This window comes from Boleophthalmus pectinirostris, unplaced genomic scaffold (genome assembly GCF_026225935.1).
Source record: "Boleophthalmus pectinirostris isolate CB_2022bp ecotype Guang Dong unplaced genomic scaffold, ASM2622593v1 HiC_scaffold_793, whole genome shotgun sequence".
Classification (NCBI taxonomy): domain Eukaryota; kingdom Metazoa; phylum Chordata; class Actinopteri; order Gobiiformes; family Gobiidae; genus Boleophthalmus; species Boleophthalmus pectinirostris.
Window position 1 is genome coordinate 1 of NW_026571513.1, and position 18,280 is coordinate 18,280.

Consider the following 18,280-nt stretch of genomic DNA (forward strand, 5'->3'; position numbering starts at 1 on the left):
TGCTACAACCACCACTAGTGCCAAACCCAAGCATTTAACTGTAAGCCAAACTAATATGTCGGAAGCCACCATATCAACTACATTGCACATTTCTTTCAAAAAGACTGAGATGAATCAATCTGTTAGTCCACCAGTGGAGAATGTACAGCAGTCTGAATCCACACAATCTCCATCAGTCCCAGCTCCTGAGCCGCAAACTGTTGCACCAACTGCTTCCAAAGATGTTTCATTCGAAGCAGCAGCTATCCCTGAAGTGTCCCAATCAACAACAGTTGTTGGAGTGCCACATCCCCTTTTACCTCCTGTTTCTGCAGAACCAAAACCCAAAGCCCTCAGTCTGGCAGAGTATCGGCGCCTCCGACAGCAGAAAAAGCCGGCACCAGTAGAAAAGCAGGATGATAATAGCACCAAGTGGCCCAGCCTTCCAGAACCTCCAAGAGAACTACCACCAATCCCCCATCTCCCTGAGCCCAGCCCCAGAGATCCTCGTCTGTCCCGGGCTCAGGCTAAGGAGGTGGAGGAGGTCAAGCCAGCATGGATGCCACGTGGCCCAGGTGCACCACCCACACCTGAGGCATTGTTGGCACCACCGGCCTACATGATAAACTCTGGCAACAAAGCTGTTACTAAACCTCAGCAGGCCGCTTCTTCTCAGCATAATCCAAATACTTCAGCTCCACCCATACACACAAAAGAGCCTACTAAAGGAGACTCAAATGTCACAAACGATCTATCTCCTCCATCATCGGCAACAACCACTACAGAGGGGATTAAACCTGCTGCTAATGTTTTGACCTCTGTCTCAAACACTGCTGCTTCTCCTGAGATTAAAGCCGAAGTTCACCCAACTGACGAGACTCCTAAGTCTAATGGCTCATGTGGTCAGAGCTCTTCCTCTCCTGCCACACATCTCAAAGTGATGAATCAAAGTAATTCTGGAAAGTCTGAAGAATGTCCAGTAGTAAAATCTGTGGAAACGAAGAGCCCCACACAAGAACTGATAGAAGCATTTTCAAGTGAGATGGGTAAGTTTGAGTGTTGCACACTTGTAAATTAATTTTTTGTTGTGGCATCATTTTGAACACATCAAGAATTATTTTAATGCTTGCACAAATGGCTTCTTAAATTATGCCTGACCTCATTGTGATGTTTTTATTTTAGGTATTGAAGCTTCCGACTTGACCAGTCTGCTGGAGCAATTTGAGGAAACCCAAGGTCTGTTTTAAAAATACATTTTCTGAAGGAAAAAAAAAAGTTTAAAGTACATTTTAGCTTTCATTTATAACATTTCATAGTAACCTCTTCTACAAGTGATGGGTAGGGTCTGCTTAGCTGTTGGAATGTTGCCCTGTCCGCAAATCCGGTTCCCCCTTTGTTCAGGACAGCCAATTTAAGCATGACCTATTGCACTGTAACAGTGACACCCTTTATTATGATCTACATTTCTTAAATTCAGCTGTGTATTGATGCTTTTTTTTCTTGATAGCTAAATTAATTAGATTATTCCTTGTTCTTTCCCTTTAGCCAAAGAGGATCAATGTTTGCCGGAGGTCTTTGGTAGAGCAGTAGCTGTAGGAAACTCTAGGTGAGTTACCCTACAGCCCACAAACTGCTCAGAATGAATGGTATAATGTGTGGTGTTGGATTTACACCAGATGCATGTACCATGTGCTTGTCAAATGGATAATGGTTAAAACTTTGGTGTAAATCCATGTAAAGCGAGTGCCTGAGGGTGACAGCATTCATCCTATGCCGAGACCTACCGCAGAAGTGGCATTAACATTAATTTTGTATTATTTATCTACCCATTTGTATTGCATTAGCAGTAATAATAAATTCTTTTTTTTTTCCTTCTCAGCAGCATTGACTTCTCTGACAAAATGGTTGTGGAGCATATTAGAGCTAATGATCTTTCAAGCACAGGTATCCATCCATAATTTATGTCTATGTGAAAGATGTACATGTACAGCTCCGTATAAGATTTATTTTGCATAGTACTTCTCAACCAAAAGACAAAATCGTATAATCACACCTATCTCTGTTGCAGCTCTAACTCCCCCAGCTACTCCTCCTCACCCTATGTGGAAACCTCTGGCCCCGGTGTCTCTGCTGGGGAAGAGCAAGACGATGGAGACAAAGTCAGGTTCCTCAAGAGTGATTGAAATAGAGGCTCAGCCTCTGCCCTTGGCTAAAGCCCGTAGCAAACTTTGTACTACTGCTGCTGCTTCTGTTGATCCGGACATGGCATGCCAGGATCATGATACTGTCTTCCTAACAAAAGCACTTCATGTGGTGAGGCTGCAAAGCGCTGGAATGTCAAACAACACTCTTCAATAACCATTAAACTAATAAAGCAGACCGCTACACAAACACTGCAGAATGCTCAGGTACCCCCTGTCCAGCCCACCACATGTACAGTCAAAGCACAAGAGCTTGATAAAAAAAATGCCAATTTGGAATCAAGTTCAGTTTTAGAAACTCCTGATGCTTCTCCCACACGAGATGAAGATGATAATAAAACTTGTCCTAAACGAGGGAAGTTTGTGAGGTCCTATCGCAAACGTGCTTCCTCCCACACACCAAGGCCCAAAGAGAAGCCTATAGGCCGCTCTAGAATCAGAAGATCCCACAGTTCAAGTTCTAGATCAGACTCCTCAGAGTCAAATTCCCGTTCCTCAAGATCCAGGTCAAGATCATACTCTCCTCCTAGAAAAAGGTAATTACTAGGTTGCTAAACATGATGTATTCATTGTTCAGGTTTAATGGCAGTCATGATGTTTCCAGGTATCGACCACGTCACTCCAGAAGCAGTTCCAGCAACTCTTCGCGGTCCACCTCGTCTTCCCTGTCTCGTTCCCCTCCTCGCCAGAGAAGATACTCTTATTCTTCATCCCGCTCTGGATCATGGAGTCGTTCTAGATCTCGATCTGGATCTCCTCAATGGAGTAGGAAGAGGCAAGCGTACAGGTAACCAGATCAGTTGGTGCTTATCGTTACTTTAATTTTATATTGTGTCCAAAATTAAAAATGTTGTTTCTTGCAGCCCTTCCTACAGAGACTCGTATTATACAAATGTGAAAAGCAATCCTGAACTTAAAAGAAGAAAGGAGAAAGCCATAGTAAGTGCTGAATCAAAACACAATTTCAAAGGCGAAATGAGAACTTGTCAACTTATCATTAATCTGTTTTAATTTTAGGAAGAGCGTCGTGTTGTTTACGTGGGCCGAATTAGAGGCACAATGACTCAGAAAGAGCTTAAAGAGCGCTTCTCTTATTTCGGGGAGATTGAGGAGTGCACCCTGCATTTTAGAGATCATGGGTAGGTTAAAGTACTTGCCAAAAGTCTATGAGCACTGTCTTTGAACCTTTTTGGTCTCCATTAATGACCTTTTTGGCCAAGCTACAGTGCTAGAGTAAAGGCTTGTTCATAACTGGGGCATTCTGGCAGCACACCCAGACTGCTCTTTAAAAGCATGTCACACTTTAAAATAATAATCTTGAACTGGAACTCTGAATTTTCCTCTAATTACTCATAGACTGTGTTCTTTCTGTCATAGGGATAACTATGGGTTTGTGACGTACTATAACACTAATGATGCTTTTATGGCCATTGAGAATGGAAGCAAGCTGCGCAAACCTGATGAGATGCCATTTGATTTGTGTTTCGGAGGACGGAGACAGTTTTGCCAAACTAGCTATGCTGATCTAGGTAAATACATTACACTTCACTTAATGAATAATGTTAAACGTTTTAGTAAAATTTTTCCATTAAATATCTTTTCAGATTCTAGTAAAGAGTATGAACCACTGCCTTCAAGAAACAAATACCATGCACTAGACTTCGACACTTTATTGAAGCAGGCTCAACAGAATCTGAAGAGGTAACGAGAGGCCTGCCATAGATGTCTGCAGACAGTACCTCAGAGCCAAATGCTGGCTCCAAAATGACAACGTATTTACTTTTATTTGTTTGTTTTTATTTCTGAAAGCTTAACACCTTCTATTGAAGCGAAGATTTATAATGAAAATGGCAAAAGAGGTTAAAAAAAGATCTAAGTAAAATTAAGTAATTTTTTAAATGTTTATTTAATTGTAAAAAATATTTTGGATTGTATAAGGAGAACATTACTTTTAAATGGGTATGATAGAGAATGAAACTTTAACTATGTAATACATCAAGTGTACTACATAATAAATCTGAAAAGGTAAAACTGCTTGTTATTTTTTTAACTTCTTATATATTTTAACTTCGTATATTGAAATTGATATATTTCAGTCTCCTTTTCACACCAATACTATACTACATCTATATATCTATATATACAGACATGCATACCGGTATACATACCGGTATACAGACATACATACAATATTGTGGCTAAGTGTCATGCATTGGCTATATGACTTGTATATAAATATTAATTTATATAAACATCTTAAATTTATGCGGGGTAAGAGAGAAATAGCTTGCAGACCATCTACTGCTTATTTCTGATACTAAATTACACTCTTTATAATAAAACACGTGACTGGAGCTGATTGTGTTGCTGTTGAAGTGCGAGAGCAGAATACGGTTTGTTTCCATGGTGATCCGGGTCATTCGCTCGTGTGGCTCCAGTTTTAACTGGTTTGAGCCAGCCTCGAGCGCATGCGCATTCGGTGTAAACAGGAAGAACAGCAAAAACCAGGTCAGAGAAATTTGAAGAGGGATTGAGCGTTTACCCAAGAATACGCGCTAAAATTTTACTTTTTTGTGTGTTCAAATGTTAACATCAACTACAGGATATATGATTTGCTTGAATATTTTTCAAATACTGCGATAAATAATTACAATTGCGAGGTACTCTCAAACGGTGACGCGATCTTCTGGATTTTGCTTGTCTGCTTTGCCTAGTGACCTAAATTGTCAACACATTGGCGTCATTTGAAGTGCATCAGAATTTAGGTGAAACAATATTTTCCAGCGATGGTTCAAAAGGATAAGACGGCAGAGACCTCACAAATCGACGGTGATCCAAGCACTAGTCCAATCTCCGTAGAGCCTTGTGTGGAGGCCCCAGGCACGGCCCAAGAATCTAACCATGTCGAGTTGTCGGATCAGAGGAAATTCATCAGTGGGGTCGTGGAAGGTAAAGCTAAATATATCATCAATATTATGTTAATCCGTCAGCAATCAGCTAAAAATGTGTATGTCCAAACCTTGGCGGGGCTTATTTAATTGTTACATCAGCAGTCAGGCCTTTGTGATAGAAGTACCTCCAGATTAAATTATATGTGATCCGAAAAAATAAAAATAAAAAAATCCAATGTACTCTTATATAAAATGGACCTCTGCCCACCACCGATGCATATAGTTGTAAACATATTTTGTTTTTCCGTTGAAGGGTTTTATGGTCGTCCATGGACAATGGAGCAAAGAAAAGAACTGTTCAGGAGGTATGTTCTTCTAATACATTAACAGTACATAACATACTTAATTTTTTAAAAAACGAAAAATTTACTTCTTCATAGGGAGCAGAAGTGGGGTCTAAACACATACTTGTATGCACCCAAAGATGACTACAAGCACAGAATGTTTTGGCGAGAGTTGTACTCCGTTGAAGAAGCTGGTAACTTTATGTATTTATGTTACTTTATTCTTATTTTATGTCACGAGACCATGCTTGGATTGATTTTTTTTTTTCTTTTTTTTTTTTTTTTTTTATCACAGAACAACTCATGACTCTTATTGGTGCTGCAAAAGAGCATGGCATAGAATTTATATATGCCATATCTCCTGGGTTAGATATAACCTTCTCCAATCAGAAAGAAGTTTCTGCTCTTAAACGAAAATTGGATCAGGCAAGTATGGTTTCTGATTCACCAAAACTATTGTGGGCAAGCTAAAACACTATTTTATAAGGCCAAATATTTCTTGTTCTTTAGGTTACACATTTTGGCTGCAAGTCTTTTGCCTTACTTTTTGATGATATTGATCACAACATGTGCCCTGCTGACAAAGAAGTTTTTAGTTCATTTGCACATGCTCAAGTTTCAATCACAAATGAAATCTACCAATATCTAGGAGAGCCACAGACATTCCTCTTTTGCCCTACAGGTAAAAAAGAAGCTTTATATAAAAAAAATACAGACACTGTTAATTCAGTAGGAAGTATAATAGTTAATATTTTCTGATGTCTTTTCCACAGAGTATTGTGGAACCTTTTGCTACCCAAATGTTTCTCAGTCGCCTTACCTCCACACTGTAGGAGAAAAGCTGTTGCCAGGCGTAGATGTACTTTGGACCGGTGAGCATCTTGTCTTTATACAGACCTCAGTAGATGATCCTGTGACAACATTTAGTTTTTCTTTTAATTAGTTCCAGTATCTTAGGGTTTATTTATCCAAACTTTTATATTTTTCAAGGTCCTAAAGTTGTGTCCAAAGACATCACAGTGGAGTCTATTGAGGAAGTTTCTAAAATCCTCAGAAGAGCACCAGTAATCTGGGATAACATTCATGCAAATGACTATGATCAGAAGAGGTTGTTCCTGGGGCCATACAAGGGTCGGTCCACAGAGCTCATCCCTAGACTGAAGGGAGTCCTTACTAATCCCAACTGCGAGTTTGAGTCGAATTTTGTAGCTATCCACACTCTTGCCACATGGTACAAATCAAACATGAATGGTGTCCGCAAAGATGTTGTTATGAGTATGTACTGATCACTCATTTATTGAAATTCAGAAATAACAGTAGATATGATGAATAACACTGAACATATTGTTTTCTTAAGCGGATGGTGAGGACAGCACAGTTTCTATACAAATAAAATTGGAGAATGAAGGCAGCGATGAAGAGCTAGAGACAGACATGCTTTACAGTCCACAGCTGGCCTTAAAACTTGCCCTAACAGAATGGCTTGGAGAATTTGGAGTGCCACATCAATATAACAGTACGAGTTCTCATAAATCATAAAGTCAGTTTATTTTTTTGTATTTGACAAACCTAATGATGAAATGTATTCACTCAGGCCGCCAGGTACCTCAGAGTGGGGCTAAAAGTGCAACCATAGATATAGCATCATTGGCTGCTCCATCACTCTGCTCATCTACAACAGTTACAACAGTCTTCCAGCAGCCAATTATGTCGCCCGCAATTCCCCCTTTGTGTCTGGATCCGCTGTCTCTTCCTATGACAAAACAAACTGAAGATGAAGTGGAGGTAAAACTAATTTTACACATTTCATTATGACTTTTTGTGTATTGTTACAGTGAAAATATATTAAACTAATGAATAATAATAATTTGGATGTGCTCAAAGGTGGAGGCAGAGAAAAAAGAGTCTGAGGAAGAGCCCATGGAAATGGTAGTTGAGAAGCAGGATGAAGCATTACCTGAGGTGCAGGCGGACTCTGAGGATAAGCAGGTTAGTCCTATTCAGACTGAGAAGATGGCTGAAGACCTGAAGCCCATGGATACAGACAAAGAGAGTCTCTCAGAGTCTAAGTCCCCTGAAGAGTCTATTCAAGAAGACTCGGGCAGTGATATTGCCCCAATGCAGACAGATGAACAGCTCAAACAGGTATTCCCGCCATCTGGTATTTAAAACATTATCAAAGAAGGAGAAACTAAGTCTTCTTTGGTTGTTCCCTGTAGGATATTTTTGTGCCTGGTCCCAATGAGAAACCATTATTTACAGCAGAGCTTCTTACGATTGAGGATCTGGGTTTGTTGGCAGAACTTTTTTACCTACCATATGAACATGGACCCAAAGCCATGCAAATGCTGAAGGAGTTCAACTGGCTCCGGGCCAATAGCAGTGTTGTCAGCGTCAACTGCAAAAGAAAAGATGATGAAAAGGTGAATGATTGTTTATTCTTCGATATTTGTAATTTCATTCCTACAAAATGGTGGATAGCTACTGCCATTATTATCCACTAGGTGGTGTGGTAGCACTAAGAATGCTGTCTGAGAGAAATGTTGCGTTTAATAGTTTGTTAAATGTACAATGTTGTTAAAGTCTCATCCTAATTTGTGTTTTCTACAGATGACTGAATGGAAGACAAGGGCTGAGAAATTTGAGGAGATGTGCTGCTCCGTCATACACATGTTTACACGCCTTTCCAATTCAGCCAACAGAACTATCCTCTACGACCTCTACCCATACATCTGGGATATCAAGAGCATCATTTCTATGGTGAAGTCTTTTGTCCAGTGGCTAGGTATGTATAAGGAAACCATGCTATCAATGATATGACATCACTGAGCAGCACGTAGAACTTCAAAATCTCCTAACTAAATGTTATGCATGTGTTTAACATGTTGGTTCAGTAATATGCAGGCAAAGGACCTCAACAGTGACCATCCGCTCTAGTTCCAGTTGTAAATTTTCCATTATTCCATTATTCATCCCATAAACTTAAAAATAAAAATATTAAGAGTTCAAGGGCATAGCAGAGGCTATCCAGCTATGTGGTAACTAATATCCATAACACAGTTGTTTTAAGTGCAAAAAGCATGTTTAAAACATTGCCAAATTGCTTTAATAACTTAGCAGTCTAAAGTTTTAAAAACAGATTTTAAATTAAAATATATTTTTTAGTTACCACATAGCTGATAAGTCCAGAGCAAGCTTTCAGACTTTTAATATACATTTTTATATGAATGAGAAATTTACTTCAGAACTGGGGGTGGGTCACTGTTGACTGTCATGGACTGTTGTCCATTAGTGCTAATTAAGCCTTACATGCTACACACATAGCCTATAGAACACATGATCACAGAATCCAACTCAAACTGTTAAGAAGCAATCCTCTTTGCTTGTAAATGGCAATTAAATCTGCAATTTTGCCATTTTAGAATAGAATAGATGGTTACAGGGTAGATGAGACATGGTTCTCCTATGTTTTCTTATGTCTAACATGTTTTACATTGGACTGAATGCCACGTGCATGGCACAGTTCACTTGTATAAATACTTTATGGCAAAAGCCCAAGCATGGTAGTGCTGCTTGCTGTGTATCCAGTAACATGTTGCATTCCCATACTGTCTGTGGGGATGGGCACAAGGGGAAGGCCCTCTCCTCCTTGCCCTACCGCGCACGCGAGCTTGGAGAGCAAAGAGTGACTGACTGTGAGAGGCCATTCTGGTGCATACAACGTATTTGTTTTTGTTTTTATTTCACCTCACTTGAGGTATGGCCTCTCTGAGTAGTCTCAGACAGAGGTTGCACTTAGTCTGTGTCATGGTGTTTATCAGTATTTTCTCTCTGTGACTCTGTCTTGTATCTCTCTCTTTTTACATCTTTTTAAATGCAACAAGACACAGTTTAAGTTTTCATTGATAATATAATACTGGCACGTTTTGAAACTATAAAGCACCAGCATGGTCTGTTGGTTACTCCCTGTAACCCAGTTTCATTCACAGGTTTCTGTCCTGTCCGGCTAAACATGAGGACTTTAGCCACAGTACACAGCAGGCAGCAGACCCCCATGGATAAAGCCATATAAAGTAATAGGCTTTAATTAGCAAATATGCACTGAGCCTGAAAATACTGATTATCTTAACCTTTTATTAAGGGATTCGAATAATACACATTATCATCACATTTTCCCCGATTTTTGGCTGTGCAGATGGCACTCAGTCTCTTCCTGGTTACTGTGCTAAGAATGCTTACTAATAAATATTTCTACTGTTTTCTCCCCTCACTGTATACAGATGGAAGAATCCAAAATACAAGTTTCTACTGCTGTTGGATCGACAGTGGGCGATGTATACAAATTGCTGCTGTTGTCATTATTTTCCTTTATGTTCTTGTGAAAAATATATCTTTATGCTAAAATTGTTTTTAAAAAAGCTAATTTAATTTTTTAAGATATTGAGCAATGGAACTGTCCTCTGGATGAAGTCACATTTTGCGCAGCGATTTAGGTGCAGACATTAAGTGAAAAATTAACTAAAATTTCTCTTTGGCAGCATCTTTCTAACTATTTTTTGTTTCTGTCTGTAGGCCTGTAGATATGACTCATACCAGCTCGATGCACCTATTCAGGGGAATTTGCACTTGACTTGAAAATTAATTTGTTGCATACAATCCAATTTGTGTAGCAATCTATGTTAGCGCTACAGACATAGAATTTAAAAACTGAGCCTTTCTGCATTCGTATGTAACTTGCTGGACTTTTGGTCTTTGGACTGGGCGAGTACATAGTTCCTTCCCGTAGGTGCATCTCGTGGCTATGTTGTGTTGGTCTCTGCTTAAAGCAGAGGCAGATGTTTTCCATGCATGCTGCGTTTGTCTGGTCACATGACAGGGTTTATCATTGGTTTGTTGTTACTGTGACTATAGGAGTTTCATCGCCCCCACATTTAGTGTGAAAAGGATTACATTTGTTGATGAGCAGGTTTTGAGTAATGTTTTGAACTGGTTTAGTGGCCCGTTAATGAAAATGTACTGTCCCTTTGGTCCTGAGGATGACTCATGCTGAGCCAGTCATGTGACAAGGCAGGTTTCAGAAATGTGACTTCACACGAGGTGGGGCGATAGCAGCTGAAGCTTACTTTATAAACAGATGTGGCTAGTAAGTAACAGTATTAAGTTTTGGATACGCTTACTGTTATACATTTATCATTGTGGGCACGTATTATCATACAAATACTGCACTGATGACTTCTTGACCAGTGCCAATGAGTTGCTTCGGGAAGTTGAAATCTTACACCTCCAAATAGTTGGTCAGGATATTTAATTTGGCTTTAAGTTTGTATTTGTAAGCTTTTGTTGCTTGAAACCCCTTGAGTATTAATGATGTTGTTAAATGTTGCTTATCCGAAACTAGGTTGATTTGTGTTTTATTGGTTGCAATTAATACTTAAATTTATGGAATTAGACACATTTGATCCTTCGCCCCATCTACTCATTTCTCTCATCTGTATCAGAGAGCCCAACTCTGTGGTAACAATCTCCGCTTGGCTCTGCTCCTAACAGGGTGTCGTAGTCAGTCCTCAGCACAATTCCTTAAAGGAGACCAAGAGCCCTGGGCCTTTAGGGGAGGTCTAGCAGGAGAGTTCCAGGTATCTAATGCACCAAAGTCACAGCTATAAAAACAAAAGAGTGCCATCAGCAAAGTGGTAATGTTGGTCAAATCTGCAAGCAAAAAAGGGTTTGGTCTGTCAAAGGTGAGCTGATGTCTTAGGCATTCATTTGGGATTCACATTTGTATTGTAAAGTGTCTCTCCTGGGCATTGTTTTGTCTAAATGGAACATAAAGCACTGAATAAAGCACAAAAAAAGAAATCTGTGACAACAGCTGAATGTACCTTTTTATAGTTTCAGTTTCAGCAACTGACCAAGGAGATGCTGCTGTTCCAAGCGCAAGCGGCGCGAGCGAGCATGACTAGGTTTATCATGATGACACGCTGTTTCTTTGCAGGGAAGCATACAGATTACCAGCCCTACTCTTTGTAAGCGCACGCGGCAGCATCGCAGCGCTAGCGGTACGCAAGCGGTACGCAAGCATGTTTTCAATGGGAATACTGCAGGATCAAATCTTCCTGTGGCTCTTGCCTTGGACAGCAACCAGACTCGCATTGTCTGGAGAATTAATCTAATTTTCCTTTGTATTTGTTTTTGTTTTTCTTGGAGTTCTCCACTCTGCGCATGCTTCATTATTTTTCTCAACAGGGCTCTGCGCAGCAAAAAATGCGATGCCTCAAATAAGGAACAGAAGCATCTCCTTCAGTCAGTAAAATCTTAGTCAGACCAAAGTGCAACCCATTAGAGAATTTGCAAAGCAATTTTATGCGCTATGTGTAAATATGTCTAAAAAAACAAAAAACCTGTGGGATAGTGTTTGCTTGTTGTCCACTGTCAAATGAACAAGGCACTAGTGTTAATTTGTGTTGTTTTTTATATATACTATAAAGCAAGTAAAGGCATTTGGCTTTGTTCCTTTTCGTTTTATAGTGGCACAACTCCAGCAAATACACTGAGTCAACAAAAGATCTCACACAAAGAAACTAATTCTTTCTTTTTTGAAATCCACAGAGATTGTTGCCAATAGATGGGGCAAACGATCTCTTCTACCAGCCTCCACCTTCTCTCCCAACCTCCAAAATCTATTCCATAAGACCATACTATCCAAAAGATGAGGTAAGACTCGTTTTTCATTATAGTTTAACTTGTGTAATAAAAATACTATTTAATAAATTTCAAACTTAATAATTTCTCTTTAGGCTGCTGTTTATAAAATCTGTAAAGAAATGTATTTTGAGGGAATGGACGATCCTTTCTCTGATCAGGAGCCAGACCTCATAGGTGACAGGTAAATGTTACTCTGATATGCTCTAGATCCATGTTTTGTTTTTGACTTTTGGACAGTGTCAGAATAACTCTTGTTTTCTTACAGATTAGTGGGAGGTCTCCTTACCTTGAGTTCAGACTATGGATTTGTGCTAGAAGATGAGGAAGGCATTTGTGGCTATGCTGTTGGAACAGTAGATGTTAAGCCATTTGTCAAGAAGTGCAAGTTGAGTTGGCTTCCGTTCATGCAGGAGAAATACCACAAACCTGACATTGAGAAGGACCTTTCAGAAGCTCAGGTAGGCCTGTTTTTAAGAGAAGTGACCAGTGGCAAACGGCTAAAGGCTGGTTTGGAACTGTACAAAAACCTTTTTGTATGTATCATTTTGTAGAAGATGATGTTAAGTTTCCATGAAGAAGAAGAAGGTCTTCCAGATTCATTTTTATCTAACTTTCCTTCACTCATCAAAGTCGACATTCATGCTAAGGTCACTGATCCTAGTGTGGCTAAAAGTATGATGGGATGTTTATTGTCCTCTCTCAAAGCAAATGGTAGGTATTACACACTGCTGTGTTTCTCTTTTAATGCAGTCATGCTGTAACTAACATATATGACTAGTACACTTATCTAGCTTCTATAGTGGTGTTAATTGATGTTTTGTTTTTTTTAATTATCACTATTAGGGTCTCATGGAGCATTCTGCAAAGTCCGGCAGTCTGATAAAAGAATGTTGGACTTCTACAGTAAACTTGGATGTTTTGAAGTGGCAAAAATGGATGGTTTTCCCAAAGATGTCATCATTATGGGACGCAGCTTATAAGAAACCAGTATTAGGGTACCCCTGTTAAACAAAAACCCAAGCTGGCATATTACAATACAGCTACCCAACCTGGATTTGTGTCCTTAAGCACAGTGACCGCATTGCAGTGTGGGTGCCCCATTCTGTTGTGGCCCTTTCAATTCAACACAGGCCTTGTGAATTGAACAAACCAAGTATAGCACAGCATGCATGTATTTGCAGGGTACATTTTGTTTAAGGAAAGTAGCTTCTAGTATAATAAGTATAACTGGTTCCAATTCTAAAACTTAACAAATGCTAATGGTAAATAGAGATGGGAGTATAGATTTAAAATGGAAGACTGGTGCATAAAACACTTTAGAAAAAAAATAATCATTTTATCTTTCTATAATGAAGACATAAAAAGTTTGCTTTGTATATTTTGCCTTTTTATATTTGAGCAATAGTATTTTTGTTTTTGGTCAATGCCTTTGGGTTTTGCCTTAATGTTTTGTTTATTTAAGACAGACTGTAATTGGGTGATTTTGTGAACACATGAACGTATAATGTATAATGAACACATTATACATGAATTATTTATTGCTCAAAAACCTTACATTATCAGTTACAACCTTAAAATATATTGGAACAAGCTAAATACTGAGTGGGTTATTTAGTTAGTAAATTTTTAATATGTGGTGTTAGCCACTATCACTCCCTGTAGATATTGATGTGGCTTCCTGGTTTCAGTCTTAGTATCCCCTGTATATTTTTAGATGAATGTCTTCTCAAACTTTAAAAAACACTCTTAGAAACACCAAGGTCACTAAACCCTGTCAACTTCTGTCACCAAAGTAGCACTGATGCCCACATTGTTGCACTTAGGTTTTGGCCTTTTTGTTTGTTGAATGTTTTACAAACTCACTCAGTTGTTTAGTTATGTTGATGATTAGCAAGAAGCACTTTGACCACAGTGTTCTGTTATTTAGAAGATTTTCACTTGCTCTTAAGTAGCTGCCTGCCAATGTGATGTATTATGTACATTTAGGATGTGCATGAAGTGTAATGGATGTGTCATTACAATTACCTTATCTTCTGTTGCTTATTATAGAAATAAGAGAAATAAGCATGCCACTTGCCTCTATGTGCATAAAATGTACTATATTATACACTATTTGTAAATACTGTTAAAGTGTTATTATTTTTATACCTTTATTCACAAATGTGTGTTCTGTTAAGACAAACTCATCAGTTCACAGAATGAGGACTGAAACATTTTAACTTGATCCTTTTCACTGTTAAAATATATAGATTTTGCAGTTTGCAGTTCTGCTTTCTGGGTTTGATTATAGACGGAGAAGTTTACTTCAAGGGCTCAGTTATGTGTGACACAGCAAGGTGGGGCCATGGTCTGGGGGGGGGTTTATTACACTAAACCATTGTCAAATTTATGTAAGATAAATATGAGCGAAAACAATCTTCATGACTTCTTCGTGTTTTGTCTTCACTTTAAAAAAAAAATAAAAATCTGCACAATATTCAACGAACACATACTGCAGCTGACTTTCAACTTGAGAACAATGTTTTCAATCAGTTCAGTTCCCCAGTTGTTTGTATAATGCATCACACCCAGACCAGTGTGAAACGGCTAACCATAGACTATATACATCCAACCCTGTAAGCACTGCCCAGTGATTCAATGATTATAATTTATCCAAATGATGCCAAGCAGAAAGAATTATAATACATCCATATATCTACCCTAGATCATAGAAGTATTAAGATCTTATATAGAGCCATAAATCCACCCTCCTCCTCTATGGATGCTCTCCATAGATCCATGGTCTTGATCCACGTGCCTCCACTAAGATGAATGATCGCAGATTGATGACGTAACACAGACGTGTGTATTCATCGACGGAGTTATTATTGTTTTCCTCACGGGTTTAAGTTTAATTTCCATTAGCTTTATATTCCAAAATGTCTTTCGAAGATGCGGACTCCTCAGACCTCGGCCTGAGTGGACCGTCAACGATGGAGCGCTTCCTTTTCAGTAAGTCGTTTTATTAATGGACGGAGCTCATTTGGCAACCACGTGGGTTCCTCTGTTCTCTCGACCATTAAACTGACTTACATCCATGTTGTAATTGTTTTTTTTTTTATTGTAAATGTACATGTTGGTCAGTACTTTCTTATTTTGTGTCCCAGGCTGCGAGCTGTCCTCTAAAGTACCGTTTTTTACTTTCCAAGGAGATGAGGAGGATGACACGGAGCATTTCCTTGAATTTAGAACAGTATGTACATTGCACATGGACACATTATTTTAATATTAACGGTGGGACAGTTGTTCCTCAAATTGTTCTACTATGTTGTACGCATTTTATTTGAGTTTTATTCATGTCCAGACTTCTGTTAAAGGTGTGTTTGGGAGAAGGTGCAAAAGAGGAGAGCAACGTGGTGGAGGTGACAGCCATGAACCACCAAGGAAAGAACATCTCAGTACCTATCGCCAACCTTCACATTAACTGTCTCCCCATGGTAAAAACTTAAATTTAACAAACCGTGAAATGGAATGTATGTATGGATATGCACACTAATATGACATTTTTGCTTGACTTGTCCTAGGTGAGTTTGGGTGAATTTGAGCTCAAAGCACCAGTGACCATCCGTCTCAAGGCCGGGACTGGACCAGTAAATATTAGTGGACTGCACTTCATCTGTAAGTTTTACTTCCAACAGGAGGTCTCCTATACATAAGACATGGGGTAGAAAGCTGTTATAAAGGGGGGACAATTTAAGCATTTCCTACTAAAACTTTTTTATTACTTTTATAATTAATTGTTATGTTGATTTGATTCATGAAAAAACTGTACAGTAGTACAACAGTAACAGTAAACTTTTACATAACATTTTCAAAACGTTTTTTGTTCTAAATTATCAGTTAAGTTGCTGTTGTAGTTTTGTTTTGTTTTTTTATCTAAGGATCACATGCCACTACTGCATAACCTTTTAAATTTCAACTAGGATCTGAAACTTATTGTTTATAAATGTTACACTTTGTGTCATTTGGCAGCCTCACAGGCTGAGGAGTCAGACCTGTCTGGAGACGAAGATGATGATGATGATGAGTTAGAAGATGATGATGAAGATCTGAGCCCCATAAAACCAGCAAAAAAGAAACAGAAACTATAAACTTCACACTTATGCCAGCTGTTATTTCTCTTACTTCTCTCATGCAGCCATGTGAGTGGTCCGTGGGGCAACACAGCCTCTGTTCTTTATGTTGGTGTTAACCACCAATATTTCAGTGGAAGAGAAGTTTCTCTTTCAAAGACTGTTTTGCTAAGAAAATATTTTAAATAAGCGGTCATACTGACTGTTATGGACAAGATACAAAAGAAGAAGAAAACATTGACGGATCTTATAAAAGTCAAAAAGCATTTTTTGCCACTTCCACTTCCCTCTGTATTTGGGAGTAGGAAGTAAATAGTGTTTTTCTATTCACATCATAAATAAAAAAAGTCATTTGGTGTATGTTGTTGGTGTATGTTACATCTTTACATCATTTGTATACATCTGAAATCAAATTTGTTTAGGCTGATACATTAGAAATTCGCACACTGCATATTTGTTTGTGAAGTATTTGCTACTTATGTCTTTATTTGAGTTATCTTGGGGCTTAGAGGTGATACTTGAAACACAGAAATTAACAGTTCACACAGAAGATGAGTAATCATTGCCGAAGACTCAAATGTCACCCTGAATGAACCAGCTGCAGCTTCTCATGTACTGATTTGTAAACCTCAACTCAGTGCTATCTACTGATGGATTCTAAATTATTTCAGTTCCTATGCCTTTGCACATTTCTTGTTGTCTGTTTCCATGGAAACAAGCAGCCACCAGCTCAAGCTACAGGTCATATCTCTGGAGTGGAGACATATGTGCAATATGGAAGGGTATTTTTTGCAACAAAAATCCCCATAAAGACTATTGGAGAATAGATATATTAATTGCCATATTGTGGAACATTTTTGTTAAAGTATTAATATCTCCATGGAGACAATCACACGGTTAAGGTGCCACCACAAAAGCTACATTGTGCACCTATCACTATCTAGGATAAGATTTAAGACTACTTTGTTCACAGAAGATTATGTGTTTATAATAAATACACATCATTATGTGGTTTAGGTGACAGCAGTTGCAGTTTCCAAGTCGAAAATGTGCTGCTCTTTTGTTATGGTTGGAAAAAGTTTGACACCACTATAAATAAGTACTAAAAGTTAGCTTTCTGCATATTGAAGCATGTTTTTTCAGATGGTATGTGCTGTTTTCAAATGAAGCATGCTGCCATTTTACAATGCAGTTTGCTGCTGCTTCAGGCTTATAGTTCATCTGCTCTGCCAGAGCCAGTCTGAACATGTCTGACCTCCCTCTGACTGATGCAGGTGTGAACGTCAAGTGAATCAATGTAGATCTATTTTTCAATACTGTACTGTAGGGCTGGAAATATGGCACAAAAATTTTTTTTTATCAATACAATGCTGGTTTAATACATGAATACATAATAATTCATGTCACTTTCCATCGCATTCAGTTTATTACATCAAAATGGGGGAGGTGTTGTCAGAAAAGCATGAATGACAGATAAGAAGATGACTGCACTGTCCCAGGCCTCATTAAAACTCTTGTGCTTGTATTCAAAGCCTGCGAATGCTGCCCCAGGAGAGGCCTCTGTGGAGGTGGGCGTGACAAGGGGAGGAGGATTTTTCTATTATTTTGATGTAACCTGACAACTCGCTCCAATAAGACTGTAAAAAGGAATGAAAATGACTCGCCATAGACCAACACCTAGACTGTTTTCTCAAATTTCTACTATTCTACTGTTATTTTTATATATATTTTTGCTTTTAGTGCTGATAAACATGTTATGACATTCATTATTGTAATTTTGTCAATTTGTAATTTTGTTTGCCTTTTTAATTTTTTTTATTTTTTTACACAGAGGAAAATGTTGGTTTTAGATCAGCTCCCCACAACTGTAAATGTGCTTCAGAAGTGCTTATGCATTCCTAAAGATTTTTTCCTAAATGTAGTTAATATGATTAACTTAGATTCAGGAGCAGGACCACGCTTCAGCCGCCCCTCTCCTCTCACCAGCGAACCACAACTCACCTGGACCACGCCTTTAATTTCCCAGAAGCCTATGTGTAGCAGCCTTTCCC

The 18,280-nt window shown here is 38.7% G+C and overlaps 3 protein-coding genes and 1 non-coding gene across 5 annotated transcripts; all 4 read left to right on the forward strand.

Annotated features, from left to right (window-relative positions):
• Positions 1–6: 6 nt before the first annotated feature.
• On the forward strand, positions 7–4,211 carry pprc1 (PPARG related coactivator 1). The gene is given in 11 exon segments (XM_055165478.1): positions 7–1,025; positions 1,162–1,215; positions 1,525–1,585; positions 1,859–1,923; positions 2,048–2,257; positions 2,260–2,716; positions 2,785–2,967; positions 3,044–3,119; positions 3,198–3,319; positions 3,558–3,709; positions 3,785–4,211. Coding segments are annotated over 11 exon segments (2,451 nt in total). The 5' UTR covers positions 7–55; the 3' UTR covers positions 3,886–4,211.
• Positions 3,349–3,484, forward strand: LOC129412255 (small nucleolar RNA SNORA50). The gene has a single exon (XR_008633632.1). It is a non-coding gene; the product is annotated as a small nucleolar RNA SNORA50 (small nucleolar RNA).
• Positions 4,212–4,633: 422 nt separating the features above from the next.
• oga (O-GlcNAcase) lies at positions 4,634–14,532 on the forward strand. Of its 2 annotated transcripts, XM_055165472.1 has the most exons (19): positions 4,634–5,129; positions 5,385–5,436; positions 5,512–5,609; positions 5,711–5,841; positions 5,926–6,097; positions 6,189–6,287; positions 6,406–6,690; positions 6,773–6,931; positions 7,010–7,200; positions 7,300–7,560; positions 7,635–7,838; positions 8,026–8,200; positions 9,696–9,749; positions 10,963–11,048; positions 12,022–12,126; positions 12,210–12,298; positions 12,383–12,575; positions 12,669–12,828; positions 12,961–14,532. In XM_055165472.1, the coding sequence occupies exons 1-19, from the start codon at positions 4,967–4,969 to the stop codon at positions 13,095–13,097; spliced, it is 2,814 nt and encodes a 937-aa protein (XP_055021447.1). In that variant the 5' UTR covers positions 4,634–4,966; the 3' UTR covers positions 13,098–14,532. The 2 variants fall into 2 exon arrangements, with proteins under 2 accessions (XP_055021447.1, XP_055021448.1); XM_055165473.1 differs by lacking the exon at positions 9,696–9,749.
• Positions 14,533–14,825: 293 nt separating this feature from the next.
• npm3 (nucleophosmin/nucleoplasmin, 3) lies at positions 14,826–16,589 on the forward strand. The gene is made up of 5 exons (XM_020921509.2): positions 14,826–15,108; positions 15,264–15,349; positions 15,474–15,593; positions 15,681–15,774; positions 16,129–16,589. The coding sequence occupies exons 1-5, from the start codon at positions 15,036–15,038 to the stop codon at positions 16,245–16,247; spliced, it is 492 nt and encodes a 163-aa protein (XP_020777168.1). The 5' UTR covers positions 14,826–15,035; the 3' UTR covers positions 16,248–16,589.
• The last annotated feature ends 1,691 nt before the right edge of the window (positions 16,590–18,280 follow it).

Excerpts from the sequence above, each read along its gene's own strand:
- oga (XM_055165472.1), top strand. The coding sequence starts at position 4,967 with ATGGTTCAAAAGGATAAGACGGCAGAGACCTCACAAATCGACGGTGAT. Across the intron at positions 6,098-6,188 it reads ATTCCTCTTTTGCCCTACAG|AGTATTGTGGAACCTTTTGC; the intron begins GTAAAAAAGAAG and ends TCTTTTCCACAG. Across the intron at positions 11,049-12,021 it reads GTCTAGCAGGAGAGTTCCAG|AGATTGTTGCCAATAGATGG; the intron begins GTATCTAATGCA and ends TGAAATCCACAG.
- npm3 (XM_020921509.2), top strand. The coding sequence starts at position 15,036 with ATGTCTTTCGAAGATGCGGACTCCTCAGACCTCGGCCTGAGTGGACCG. Across the intron at positions 15,350-15,473 it reads ATTTCCTTGAATTTAGAACA|GTGTGTTTGGGAGAAGGTGC; the intron begins GTATGTACATTG and ends CTTCTGTTAAAG. Across the intron at positions 15,594-15,680 it reads ACATTAACTGTCTCCCCATG|GTGAGTTTGGGTGAATTTGA; the intron begins GTAAAAACTTAA and ends GACTTGTCCTAG.